General features: G+C 43.0%; 1 protein-coding gene across 2 annotated transcripts; it reads left to right on the top strand.

The window, feature by feature from the left end:
• The first annotated feature begins 4380 nt into the window (after positions 1-4380).
• LOC140456968 (uncharacterized) lies at positions 4381-12057 on the top strand. Of its 2 annotated transcripts, none has more exons than XM_072550826.1 (2): positions 4381-4453; positions 8693-12057. In XM_072550826.1, exon 2 carries the CDS (start codon positions 8776-8778, stop codon positions 9832-9834), a length of 1059 nt encoding a protein of 352 aa, XP_072406927.1. In that variant the 5' UTR covers positions 4381-4453; positions 8693-8775; the 3' UTR covers positions 9835-12057. The 2 variants fall into 2 exon arrangements, with proteins under 2 accessions (XP_072406927.1, XP_072406928.1); XM_072550827.1 differs by lacking the exon at positions 4381-4453 and adding an exon at positions 4610-5217.
• Positions 12058-14860: the final 2803 nt, after the last annotated feature.

Here is a 14860-nt window from a genome sequence, read left to right as displayed (position 1 = left end):
CAGGCTGGAAAACTACCGACTGCTATTGAGAAATGTCGTAAAGTAGAAAGGGAGATTGCCCCCTGAATTAATAAATGTTCAAATCATAGGACGAAGAAAAAACAATGCAGCCAGATTGGGAATGGTGGGAATCTGAAACCCACAGCCTGTAATGGTGGAACAAGCAGATAGCCCCTGAGCAGTTGAGAATTATTGAGATGCACACTTGCATCGCCAACTTCGTTCGAGGCTATGAGCCAAATGTTGGGAAATGAGGCCTGAACAGTCAGGGTTTTGTCTTCAAAAGGTGCAGACTTGATAGGCCGAATGGCACTTTCTGTGCTGGCGACCTCTATGTGCTGTGGTGAGCTCAGTTTGTGAAGTGGAGAGTGTGGTGCTGGAAAAGCACAGCAAGCCGGGCAGCATGTAGCAGTGAGTTTTAAACAAAAACATGATGAGGATAATGTAAATCTCCACCAAGGAATATCATGGGCCTCCTGTTTAGATTAGATTACTTTTAGTGTGAAAAGAGACCCTTCGGCCCAATGAGTCAGCACCGATCCTCCGAAGAGCAACCCACCCATTTTGGACTGTGGGAAGTATGTAAACTCCACACAAACCTGAGGTGGAAACTGAACCCGGGTCTCTGGCGTTATGAGGTAGCAGTGCTAACCACTGTGCCACCGCGTCATTCCACTCTCACAGTTGGAACAGACAACTCCTTTTGCAGCTTTAGGTCAGATAGTGCAGGATTCTCACAGGCTCCTCGGATGCTGCCTGACCTGCTGTGCGTTTCCAGCAGCACACTCTCGACTTTAATCTCCAGCATCTGCAGTCCTCACATCTGCCTCAGTGTGTGAAGTGACAGGACAATGTTTCCAAAATATACCCGACCCAGGAAGGGGCTGGGGCTGAACCGATTCGCCTTTGATCTATCTGTCTGACATTGGGATTGGTGCTAATCGGCATTCTGTACATTCGTGAAATACTCCTGTGAGAGAATCAGGAAGATGAGATCCTGGTGCCTCCTTAACCAGCCTGTGCAAGCCCAACGCTTCTCAATACCTTGTATCTGACATTCCCTGGCCCTGTTTTACAGGCAAAGATTGACTTCACGATCTGCCTGTGTTTGTATGAAGCAGCTCATTGACCTCGGTGCTGGATGGTCAGAGGGAGCTGGAGGTGAGACTGGGACAGAAGCCGAAAGAGATGAGACGTGAAAGTATTTAGTGTTTGCCGTGAGTCAGTTGTTTTTGGTGAGGAATGTATGCCCGACGCTGTCCTGTCAGATTCCCAGAATCCGCAGGGATTGTGTCGCTGGGTTTTGTGAAATTGGAAGTTACACATGAGCAGCGCGTGGGACTATTTCAGCTCAATTTCCATTTCATATCCCAGCTCATTGCAGCGGTTCTCATTGTCTGGAGAAGTGGCTTATATTACACCTGAAGCTGCCTTTTGTCGGAGAAACTTGTGGACGTGAAGCACATGGAGCGGGTATAATCCTGAGCCCCCTGACTATTAATGCGAAAGAACTGAGCTGTTTATATTAGAACTGCATTAAAGGGAAGCCTGTCAGCTCAGTCCGCTTTATGACTGGTTTACGAAATAAAGTGATACCATTAGCGTGGGATTAATTCTCGCAATGTCTGTGCTTACCATAAGGACTGTAAGACGATGGCGACACTAACATCTCTTTAAAGGAAAGCTATACCACAGTGAGTAGGAACTGACTTATCGATGTAACACCATTGTTATTGTCACCTTTCGCCTTGAACATTTCGCCGCAATCAACGGCAAGGAAACTGAGTCAACTTAATAGGCACTCATCTCCGTCCAAGAAATCCAGCGATAAGACTCATCCTTATTCCCGTTTGAACCCTCTGTCCTTCACAGCTGCGCTTCAAAAAGTCTCGATCATGTCGATATCAGATTTTCCGACAGAGTTCAAACTACCCAATGAGACAAATCTGAGTCTTTTCCGATTGGTTTAATGACCTGCGCGCATTTGCAGCAAATGGAATAATATGAAATGAGCTAAACAGCCTATCTCAGAAATTAACCCAGCTCTCCTCACCTCTTTTTCTCTATCCACCTGGGGAAACATTTGTGGCTGCTTGGTTAATCATTTAGGTATTTCCCTAGGACAGAACACTGGACAAAACCAGACGCTGGACTTTTAGAATAAATGCTGGTTTCCTGAACATTGTTTTGCAACTGGTCCTCAGGATGATGTCCCAATAATGCCTGGTTACTGTCAGTAAAAACTGCTCCAGGTGAGGATTGAAGTTACAACCTCGACATTTCACGCACTTCGATACGGTCATATAAGTACCACGCGCTGACTAATTGCGCCACTGGAGTTATAGCCTTACCATTGGGCCTTTCAATCCAATAACTTTTTTTTTGCTGTGGTTTTGAAATGAAATCTGTCGCAAAGAAGGTAATACTGATAATGAACCACTCGGTACCCTGTTTGGAGCATCAAGTTCAGGTAAGGAACAGAGAAGATGTTTAAAATAGACTTTCTTGAAAAATACTTGTCTGTGGATTCCTGCTTTGATTACATCGCCGCTGTCACAGGGCTTTTCAGTCCATCAGCTTCATGACCACATGACACACATCGTCAACAATCTTCACCATTTCAACATCCAAGAGCACGTAGCACGATTTTTATAAATACTGAAGATATAAGAATATCATACAAGGGTAAACTGAATTTCAGTTTAAATTGCGAAGTAGCAAGAATCCAGAGTAAGATTTAGAATGTCAGAAATTCATGTTTCTTGCGGTGGACAGAACTCCAGCCCAGCAAAGGGAAATCTGTCCCTGAATCTCCAACATCCAAAAGGTCGCTTGCTCTATGTGTTCAGGTGGAAACCTGTGTGAAGAAGCATGCAGTCTGACAGAGGGCCTGTGAGAATCGTGAGTGTGCTGCTGGAAAAGCACAGCAGGTCAGGCAGCATTCGAGGAGCGCGTGAGAATCCTCCACTATCTGACCTAAAGCTGCAACACAAGTTGTCTATTCCAGTTGTGGGAGCTGAGCGGAGCGGATATTCGGTGGTGGGGATTCACATTGTTCCTCATCATGCTATTGTTTAAAACCCTCTGCTAGAAACAGCACACACACAGTGGAACAGGAGGAGGCCATTCAACCTATCGGCCCTGTCTGAACATTCGATATAGTCATGGCTGACAGAACAGTTCCATGTCTTTTCCCAGCTCATCCATATCATCGTGTCGCCCACAGAGAAACAGAATTTATCGAGCTATACCTGAAAACGAAATAGAAAATGTGTAAGTGTGGGAGGGAAAAGTTATGTTTCGAGACAGTTGGGTTTCTGCACGAACTTTACAGGTTTTGTGGGTGAGAAGCTGATGCTCATTTGATCATGCTTCAAACGATGTGATTCCCTCAAACCTTGCCTCGAAAAGTTGAAGAATTCCCTCTGGAACTCCGACAGGAATTGATGACGAATCACTAGAACATCATTGATTCATTTCAAAGAACTACAAAAGAAGTGGCAGAGCTGGGACATACAGGACTGAAGGAGGCGATTGTTCCTGCTTTCTTCCCACACCTCTTGATCACTTCAATCCTAAGAACAAGTGCAGAAGCAAAATACTAAATTTCTGATGTAGAAACAGAAAATGCCGGAAATACTCAGCATGTCTGGCAGTTCCTGAAAGTGTGATAGGGGTTAACACCATCACAACTTGATTGTCCTTACTTTGTAATCACGATAACTAATGTCCAAGTCACAACTCATTTCTTTGTCTTAACCTCTCCATTGCTACACCCTTTTATTTTGCTATGTAAAACTTTTTGTCAATTAATTCGGCACTGACAGAACAGTCATTTAAACCTGGGTGCTATGTTAGAAACGGTCATAGTCGACAAAATGAGGAGCTATTTGAAGAAATGTGGGTTTCATTCAGGAAAGCTAAAATTAAATTGTCACAGAAAATTGATGATCTGTCTCTCGAGTTGTATTGATGAGGTATGGAGTTTGAGGCTGATAATCCAAACGATAGGATGAACGTAGATTGGCAAAAGTATTGAGGGCCCTGTGAGCAAAACCTCGATCTGAAGCAATAAAAGGGAGAGAAACGAGGTTGATCATAATTTAGCTGCGTGAAAGGAAGCAGAGGCAATATTAATAGTTGCTTTTTTTTAACTGGAGAAAGGTTTCCAGCGAAAATCTGATTGAAGGGTAAGGCATAGAAATTCCGGATAGGTTAGCTTGGCCCGACGAAATTTTCTGATTTATCCAGGAGACCGACCGTCCCTCAGTTTCTCTGATTGCTTGGATGACCAGAGGTTTTCCAGTCCCGCCCTTTATTCGCTTCTGATCGTATCACGCCGTCAATTGGTCAGGTGAGGTGTTGGAGCATGCGCATAGTCAGGTGGATTGTGGGTATGCGTCCAGTGAGTGATGGCCAGAAAAAAAATGTCGGTCTCTCCCGTCCACAGGCGGTGAGTGAAAGTGAAAGGGGAGGGCAGCGGACGGAGCTATATTCCGTTTAGAAGGTTTCATGGTTGATCAGTGTAGGGCTGTGCCCCAAACATGGGGTTTCCAGGGTTGCGATTTGAGCCGCAGGGAACCTCAGGTTTCTTCCCTGAAACAGGCCCCGGTCAACGGCCGCGATACTTGGTTCAGTTTTGTTTTTTAAGTATATCGTTTCGCAGTTTGTTTATCTGTCTTTGGTATGAATGGAGCTGAAAACAAAGGTTATTGGGTTAAATCATTGCTGTATTCAGTGAGGAGTGTGTGAAGTGTGCTGGCGAGAGGCACTTGTGTGTGTCTGTCTCTCTCTCTCTGTGTTAGTGACAGATTAATGGGAAAGTGTCCCGTGTGAACATTTTTGTTACTGAGTTGGGGGTCAATTTGAAAGAGGCTGAGAGAATGGAGCAGAGAGGGGAGGGAGGCAAGTGAACAAGATGGAGGGGGTTTGGAAAGTGGGGTCGTTTGTTGCCCATCCCCCAACAAAAAACCCAGCTCATTGTTTCTATCACTGCTCCCCTTCCCAAACCCACCCCTTCCCCAGTATTAGTAAACTTCTAAAAATATTTTTTTCTTTCCTATGTACTATGTCACTTTTGTCAGAGCATTCAACACTTTGAGAACTGGATTGAAAACAAGAGACAGAGCAGCCAAAGCACAAGCTTCAAAAATCACTCTGCACCACCTTGAATTGCTGCAGTCCATGTAGTAAAAGTGGCTCCCAGATTGCTGTTCGGTGAGGATTTTCATCCTCTAAGTTAGTGCTGATATCTGTGTCAGTTACAAACATTTGTTTTTATATCACACCTTTAACAGAATAGAAATATGAAAACCTGGAACAGGAGTTTTTTTGTGGTGATCAGTCATGTTTTACTATTCAGTGTGATCATGGATGATCATTCCACCCAGTAGCCTGTTACTACTTTAGAACCATACCCTTTGAAATCTTGAGCCCTCCGAACTATAGAACGTAGAACAATACAGCGCAGAACAGGCCCTTCGGCCCTCAATGTTGCACTGACCTGTGAACTATTCTCAGCTCGTCCCCCTACACTATCCCAAAATCATCCAAATTTGCTGATGACATGAAATTGATTGGAAAGGCAAACTGTGTGGAGAATGTGGGCAGTCTGCAGAGAGGTTTTCTTAGGTTTAATGAGTGAGCAAGTGTCTGGCAGATGAGGTACAAGGTTGGTAAATGTTAAGTTTTCCACTTTGAAAGTAAAAACAGTAGGTCAGAGTATTGATGAAAGATTGCAGCATACTGTTGTGCAGAAGGACCGAGGAATGCTCAAATGTGAATCGTTGATTTGAAAGTGCAACAGGTAATCAGGAAGGCACACCAAATATTGGCTTTCAATGCTAGAGGCTTAGAATCTAAGAGCAGGGAAGTTCTGCAATTATTCAAGGGGTTGGTGAGGCCACACCTGGAGTGTGGTGCACAATTCTGGTCTCCTTACTTGAAGAAGGATATCCTGGCTTTGGAAGTGGTGCATAGGAGGTTTGCCAGGCTATTTCTGGAGATGAAAGGTTACCCTTTGAGGAGAGGTTGAGCCACCTGGGACTGTACTCACTAGAATTTAGAAGAATGAGAGGAGATTTTATAAAAACATATAAAATTATGAAAGGGATAGATAAGGTGGAGGTAGGCAAGTTGTTTCCACCAGTGAGTGAGACGTGGGCTATGGAATATGGCCTCAAGATTTAGGAGGTGTAGATTTTTGGACAGAAATGAGGAGGAAATGCTTTTTGCAGAGAACAGTGAATCTATGGAATTCTATGCCCAAGGAAGCAGTCGAGGCAGCTTCATTAAATTTATTCAAGACACAGTTTGATGGGTTTTGCATGGTAGGGAAGTTAAGGGTTATGGAAATAATGCAGGTTGGAGGAGCTGAGACATTAGATAGATCAGCCATGATCTGAATGAATGGCGGAGCAGGCTTGACGGGCCAATGGCTTACTCCTGCTTCTATTATGATGAGTATGAAAGTACTTCTGTGTCATCTGGAATGTAGCAACAATGCCTTCCGTTCCTTTGTCCACATCGTTAATGTATACCGTGAATAGTTGTGGTCCCAACAGTGAGAGCTGTGGAAGTCTGAGTGACCAACTGCCATTCTCAAAAACTTCTGACTTTGCCAGTCATCCAATCCTCTACTTGCCACTAACACCATGTTGTTATTTAGCAGCCTGCTGTAGGTATCTTATAAAAGGCTGGCTGGAAATCCAAATCGATCAAGTCCACTGGCTCTCCTTTGTCTAACTTATTTGTTACCTCAAAGAAATTGAACAGATTTGTCAAGCGTGACTTCCCCTTGACAAAACCCTGCTTTATTTTACCATATAGTTCTGCAGTCTTATCTTTAATAAGGAGCTCTAAAAACTTACCAATAATTGAGTATCCTGCCTCTGCCTCCCTTCTTTGTTAAACAGGGGTGTTGCATTAGCCATTTTTCAAACATCTGGGACCCTCCCTGATGCCAGTGATTTCTGAAAGATCACCACCAATTCCTGTACTATCTCCTTCATAAATCTGGGGTTTAGTCCATCTAGCCTTAGTGATTTATCTATCTACAAACCTATAAGCCTCCCCAGCACCTTCTTCTTAGTGATGGCCACTACATTCACCTCTGGCCCATATCTCTCAATGTTTGTATGGTGCTGTTATCTTCCACTGTGAAAACTGATGCAAAGTACCTATTCAGTTCCTCCACTGTTTCTTTGCTCCCTGTTACAGTCTTCTCCAGCTGTCCAATGTCTACTTTTGCTTCTCTATAAGCAAGCTTTTGCAGCCTTCTTTTGTGTCATGATTACTTTTGTATTTCATTTTATTGCCTCTTATTGCTTCTTTTTGGTTATTCTCTGCTGAATTTTAGAGGCTTCTTAATGCTTGGGCTTCCACTAACCCTCACCACATTGTATGCTTTTCCTTTTGCTTCAATGCTGTCCCTGACTTCCCTTCTCAGCCACGGTTGCCTCACCCTCTCCTTAATATGTTCAGGTGTGGAGTGAGTAACGGATCTGGACAGTGAAGGGGCAGCATTCGGAAATGTAATGTTTGTGCAACTGTTTAGAGGCTTATGCTCCTTGTGTGTAAGTGTGTGGGCAGTGGCTCTTGGTGTTTCTAGGCCCTGAAAGTGTCATTAGGGCCAAGGATAATGGCTGCCATTTTTACAGGGCAGCAGGGCACGTGTGGAGACTATGACCAAGTCCCAATGTTGTGGGTATCTCTCCTAGACTGATAGAGGTAGGTTTGAGAATTTCTATTTATAGGGGGGGTCAGGAAGAGAGTATTTCCGCACAGCAAACTCAAACCCAGGTGATATTTGTCTCCTCTGAATTTATCTCCTGGGTTGACAGTGATGAATTTTAGATAGCCCTGTTTATTATTTTACTATAACTTCTGCTAACCTTGTCTTAATAAGTTTCCACCAATGCCCATTCCCAGAGATTGTGACGGTCACAGCTTTACTCCACTTCTCTTCTGTTTCTCAGATCACAAAGAGCATCAAGTTCTGCTGCATTTTTATTTCCTGGTTTCATTCCATGCATTCACTTTCTTTCTATCATTGTAGATACTGCCTGACTTGCTGAGTTTTTCCAACATGCTCTGTTTTTTAACTCAGATTTCCAGCTATTATTTTGTTGCAGGTGTTTCTTACAGCACTGAGGCTGGAAGCACAGAAGTAAGTGTTACGTACAGAAATTGATCCCTGGCCTCCATTGTGAGACCTTTGTTAAATTGAGTCACAATTATCGAGTGATTGCAACAGAAGATAATTTAGCCCATCTTGCCTGTGCTGACTATCTAAAAGAGTAGATCAGCTCACTCCACTCCCAAGGCCTTTCATGAACAAGGCCGGCAAATATTGCCAATCTCCAGTTGCCTATGGTGAAGACGATGATTGAGCTTCTTGAACTGCTGCATTCCATGCAGTGAAGTTCATCCTAGACTATTGTTAGGTGAGAAGTTACGGGTTATTCACCTAGCAGTGGTGAAGGAACTGTAATGTAGGAACTGTAATGTATGTCCAAATCACAACATTAACTTGTATTTGTTCGGCACCTTCCATTTTCAAGGTGATTGACAGGAATGTGGAAAAGTGACATTTGACACTGAGCCACAAAAGGAAATGTTTGGGCAGGTGGCCGAGCATGTTTTTATGGATTCTCTCTCAATTACTTTTTTGTCTTTTAAATCAATTTTACAGGCTAATAGAAGGATTAATTTGGATCAAACTTCACATCTGAGTCACTTGATTAATTGTAACCTGAATATCAAGGAATTTCAAACATGAAAGCAAAAAACACCATTCACAGTGGGGAGAAACCATACACCTGTGTGTGTGGGCGAGGCTTCAGCCGATCATCTGGTCTGTCAAGACACAAATGGAGTCACAGCAAGGAGAAACCCTGGAAATGTCAGGATTGTGGAAAGGGATTCAGATTCCCATCTGAACTGGAAACACATTATCGCAGTCACACTGGAGAGAGACCTTTCACTTGCCCTGACTGTGGGAAGGGGTTTACAAATTCTTCTGACCTGCATACACACCAACGAGTTCACACTGGGGAGAAGCCATTCACCTGCTCTCAGTGTGGGAAGGGATTCACTCAGTCGTCTGGGCTGCAGATACACCAGCGGGTTCACACTGGGGAGAGGCCATTCACCTGCTCTGTCTGTGGGAAGAGATTCACTAATTCTTCTGACCTGCTGAAACACAAGCTGGTTCACACTGGGGAGAGTCGGTTCACCTGCTCAGAGTGTGGAAAAGGATTCACTAATTCTTCCAGCCTGCGGATACACCAGCGAGTTCACACTGTGGAGAGACCATACACCTGCTCTGAATGTGGGAAGGGATTCACTAACGTTTCCAACCTGCAGATACACAAGCGAATTCATACAAATGAGAGACCATTCACCTGCTCTCAGTGTGGGAAGGGATTCAGAGATTCTTCCAACCTGATGTCCCATCAACGTGTTCACACTGAAGAGAGACCATTTAGATGCTCCCTATGTGACACGAGGTTCAGCCGTTTATCTGACCTCACTAGACACCAGCGGACTCACACACAGGAGAGACCATTTACCTGCCCTGAGTGTGGGAAAGGGTTCACTCAGTCATCTGGTCTGCTGATACACCGGCGAATTCACACAGCAGAAAGGCCATTTACCTGCTCTGAGTGTGGGAAGGGATTCAGTGATTCATCGAACCTCCGCACTCATCAGCGAGTTCACAGTGATGAGAGACCATTCAGTTGCTCCCATTGTGGGTCTCGGTTCAAACGTTTATTTGAACTCACCAGACACCAGCGGACTCACACGAGGGAAAAACCATTCACCAGACCTTAGTGTGGGAAGCAGTTCACTCAGTTATCCAGCCCACTGAGAAACCAGGGAATACCTAGGTAAACAGGTTTTACTTGCTGAGAGTGTAGAGAGCGTTTACTCAGTTATCCAGGCTGCTGAAACTGTTGGGAGTTCAGACTGATCATCGATTATTTAAATGCCTAGATTGTGGAAAGTGTTCTAAACTTTCAGCGGTAATGATGTCCTGTCCACTTTTGCACTTTCTGTGGGACTATGGTCACATGATCATCTCAACATATTGTACATCAGTAAATGCACATTTAGGAGAGGTCATTAAACCAAATATGTGAGGGAAGGGATTCAGTCTGTCATCTAACATGCTGGACCATCAGTAATGATACTGTTTGGAGTTTGTTGTTAATCTCATCCAAGGTGGAGCCCTGTTCATGATGTCTGCTTGTGTAGATGAAAATGAACCTCAGCCCAGTTATAACTGTTAATCACTGTTATTAGTCAGCAGAAAGTTGTTCATAAACAGCACCTGAGTATTGCTGCAAGCATGCATACTTTGCTGATTTTATTTTTCTCTTACATCGGGAGAATTTCTAAGAATATAAATTGGTTCTGTGTTTAACGTTTACACTGTATGAGAAGTGAGCATTGATTGGTTTGCAGGTGTACTCTGGTGGAGGCATTGCCACGAAGATACTCTCTCTATCCATGAAGAACAGAATTAATGATCTATATGTAGGCACAAATTCAGGTTACCAGTTTAGGGTTCGTGCTAATGTTTTAATATATCTGTACAGGCTGCCTGAACCACACTGAAGTATTTTCCCATTTATGTTCTATTTCATTTCTGATCAGTTCTACATCACAAAGGTGTCAAGTGGTGGCATGAATTGTTCCACCCAGCTGTGAGCAATTTTTCCATTTATTTAGGTAAATGGTATAGATAGTAATGTAGTGACTGTGTGCCTAATTGACATTGTGAGGCTATAAGCCATAGGCTGCTGTGCTGTAGCACATATTGTGGTGATCTAGACACCAGAACTGTAAGAATTAGTAGTCATTGAGTGTACAAACTTACAAATGGGAAGGACCAATTCTGGGCATTTTCAAGTTGGATGTGTTGCATCCTTATAGGACAGAAACTGACATACATCTGGGAAGATTTGATAATGCTAACGATTTTTGAGAAGATTTGTAGCTGAGATTGATAACTATGGCAGTTAGCTTGCTGAACTTGAAGGTTTGTTTTTAGGTAACATTCATCAGAGTGTCTCTGATGAGGCACTGGTGGTATGTTCCACTTCTCTATTTATAATTCTTGGCTTCTTAAAAGTGGGTAATGTCATTTCTGGTTCATTTTTTTTTCTCAACGGATGGTAGATAGGGTCAAAATCGATGAGTTTACTGATGGAGTTCTGTTTCGAATGCCATGCCTCTAAGAATTCTCGTGTGTGTCTTTGTTTCACTTGTCCTGGGATGTGTGTGTTGGCTCAGTCAAGGTGGTCTCCTTCCTTGTGTGTGGAAACTACTGATAGTGGGTTGTAACATTTGGTGGCCAGTTGTTCATGTATCCTGGTGGCAAGTTTCCTGCTAGTTTGTCTGATGTAATGCTTTTTACAGTTCTTGCATGGTGTTGTGTAAATGACGTTCGTTTTGCTGGTGGTATCTAATGGATCCTTTTATGTTCATTAGTTGCTGTTTGTGTGTTGGTAGGTTTGTGGCTGACCATGATGCCAAAGAGTCTATGTAGTCTGGAGGTCATTTCTGATATGTCTTTGTCATTTAATATAGCTATAGTTTTTGGCTGTGCTGCGTCTGCTTGTTTGGGTTTGTTTCTGGAGTATCAGCAGATTGTATTAATTGAAAACATTGTATAGATATTTTTCTTCTGCTTTTTGTAGTTCTTGGGTGCTGCAGATTTCAACACGATCTACCTTCCCTTGAAAAATGAACTGGAAATGACAGCACCCAACTTAAGGAAGCAATAGAGGGGCAGGATGTACCACCAGCGGTTCACTAGAGACTCTGTGATGATGTTACCTAGTATTTTGATAAAGCATCTGGAAACAAACCTTCAAGCTTAGTGAGCTAACTTAATACTTATTTCATAATGCTGTTGAGGGAGGTTCAAAATTGTCAAGATGGGAACCTGAGAGGGAGCTCCGTTTCAAGGAAAGCACAGCACAAGAGGCAATAGAAAAGTAGAAAGCAAAAGCAGAATTCTATTGAAATAAAGACAAGCATCAAGCAGCATCATAAGAGAATACTTTGTTTTTAAAATAATGGTTCTCTCTCTGAATCCATGTAGCAGCCACAAGAAGGTTGGTAATTTGAATGCACAAATTGAGGTAAGTGGGTATGATTTAATTGTAAACTAAAAACACTATTATTAAATTAAGATGATCAGGAACTGTCTAAGGATATTTGACATTGAGAAGGGATGGGCACAAAGGCACAGGAAATGTGGGCAAGGTCAGAACATTTAAGATTGTAGACTGAAGAATCAAAATGTAAAATCAGCTTGGGAGGAGCTACAAATCAGAAAATAATTACTTATTGTTGTAGTAGGTCACCAAATTGTCACGGTAGTTTTCAGAAACAAAAACAAATTGCTGGGACAACTCAGCATGGCAGGCAGCATCTGTGGAGCTTTTGTTTTCACTTTATAGTAATTTTCAGTAACCATACCAGGAAATTAGTGATGTATGTAATATGGCTGGTAAAGTAATGGGTCATTTCAATTTACTCAGCAGGATAATTAAATCATCATTAGTGCTGTGAAGCACGAATTCCTGGAGTGAGAGAGAGATGGGTTTCTGAGGTACCACATTGAGGACTAAACTAGATGTTGGCTATTTTGGCTTTAATGTTCTGACAAGGAAAATTGCTCACTAATAACTTTGTTGTAAAGTAACCTTTGGAAAAGAGTGACCATAACATTGAATTTTGCCTAAAGTTTGAATATGATAAAGTTCAAAGAACAAAGAAAATTTACAGCCCAGGAACAGGCCCTTCAGCCCTCCAAACCTGAGCCGATCCAAATCTACTGTCTAAACCTGCCACCCAGTTCCTAAGCATCTGTATCCTTCTGCTCTCCACCTACTCATGCATCTGTCCAGATGCATCTTAATTGAATCTACAGTGCCTGTCTTCCACCTCTGCTGGCAACAAGTTCCAGATACCCACACACCCTCTGTGTGAAGTACTTGCTGCATGTATTCCCCTTAAACTTTTCATCTCTCACCTTGAGAGTGTGACCTCTCGTTATTAAATCCTTCAGTTGTGGAACTAAGGTTTTAAATCTGAAGGAACAAAATTATGATAGAATGGGGTGCAAGATGGCAGCGTGGATCAGGAAAAACACAAAAAATGATTTGAAGGTAGTTAATGTTTGAGGCGGAACGGTGGCAGTGGTTAGCACTGTTGCCTCAGCGCCAGAGACCCGGGTTCAATTCCCACCTCAGGCAACTGTCTGTGTGGAGTTTGCACATTCTCCCCTTGTCTGCGTGGGTTTCCTCTGGGTTCTCTGGTTTCCTCCCACAGTCCAAAGATGTGCAGGTCAGGTGAATTGGCCATGCTAAATTGCCTGTAGTGTTATGTGAAGGGGTAAATGTACGGGAATGGGTATGGGTGGGTTGCTCTTCGGAGGGTCGGTGTGGATTTGTTGGGCCAACAGACCTGTTTCCACTCTAAGAAATCTAAAAAAAGCTCCATATGGTCTGCAGGAGGTATATGTGGTTACTGGAAAAGAAATGACTTGTTAATGACAGCAAGGCATGCATTTTTAAGCCTGGGGAATGGGACCAATTTTAGAATCCAGCCAAGAAGCAATAAGGTATAGTTTAAAAAATGATAGACGAATTGAAACAAACTTGCAAGGAAATCATAAAAGTTCACTAGGTACATGAAAAGAAAAGATGAGCTGCCACAAATTTGAGCATGTTGTGGACAAAGGAATTTATATTACAAAACATGGAGTTGGTAAAGAAGCTCAGAGTTTCTTTATACTGTCTTCATGGGAGATTAAATGCCTCAATAATGTGAGGACAGCAAGGGAGATGTGAAACGGGTAATAAAAAAAAGTCACAGGGAAGAGGTATACTTCAAAGTTTGATAGGTCTGTCTGGATCAGGCAGGCTTCATCTCAAAGTGTTGAAGGGAGAGAGGGAGACAGTGAGAGACTGTATGCATTGGCAGTTAACTTTCAAATTCTTGTAGTTTCTGGAAAGGTTCCTGTGGAGTGGAAGTCACAAATGGAACCCCGCTCTTTTAATATGGGATGTAGACAGAGAATAAAGAATAACAAATCTGTTAGTTTGATGTCAGTAGCAGGGAAAATGTGACAGACTGTTATAGAACATTGTAACCAGTGAACTTTCTGCGAATAGTAAAACTGAGGAAAGCCAACAAGAATTTATGAAAGTGAAATCGTGGCTCAAAACATGAAGGTGTTGAGGACATTCTTGTAGCATAGATTAAGGAGAACTTGCATGTTCAAAAGGCTTTTGATAAGGTGCCACATGACACAAGTAAAATGAGATTGGAGAAAATGTACCAGTGTGGATGAATAATTGTTCAATAACTGGGAAGCAGAGTGCACTAGTAAACACACCATTCACAGGATGGTAGGCTGTGGTGGTGTGCCATAAGGATCAGCAGCAGCATGGTGGCTCAATGGTTAGCACTGCTGCCTCAGAGCACGAGGGATCTGGGTTCAATTCCAGCCGTGGATGACTGTCTATGTGAAGTTTGCATTTTCTGTGTCTGTGTGGGTTTCATCTTGGTGCTATGATTTCCTCCCACCATCCAAAGATATGCAGGTTATGTGAGTTGGCATTGTGTCCAGCAATGGACAGGCAAGGTTGATTGGCCAAGGGAAATGGTACAGAATCCAAGCAGCAGGTTCTGGAACCCTCAGCTACATCGGGTGTTGGATTGGCTGGTAGAGGCAGTGGAAGTTTTTAACCAAAGGTTCATCAGCAGCTTCTTCCTCCTTTGCAAACTCTGGCTTTACATCCCTCACAAAGACCATTGGTTTTGGTTAGAATGCCTTTTT

Source organism: Chiloscyllium punctatum, chromosome 31, assembly GCF_047496795.1.
Source record: "Chiloscyllium punctatum isolate Juve2018m chromosome 31, sChiPun1.3, whole genome shotgun sequence".
In the NCBI taxonomy this organism is placed as follows: domain Eukaryota; kingdom Metazoa; phylum Chordata; class Chondrichthyes; order Orectolobiformes; family Hemiscylliidae; genus Chiloscyllium; species Chiloscyllium punctatum.
Note: the sequence above shows the minus strand (reverse complement) of the source record. Positions and strands in the feature narration are given on the sequence as shown.

Excerpts from the sequence above, each read along its gene's own strand:
- LOC140456968 (XM_072550826.1), top strand. The coding sequence starts at position 8,776 with ATGAAAGCAAAAAACACCATTCACAGTGGGGAGAAACCATACACCTGT.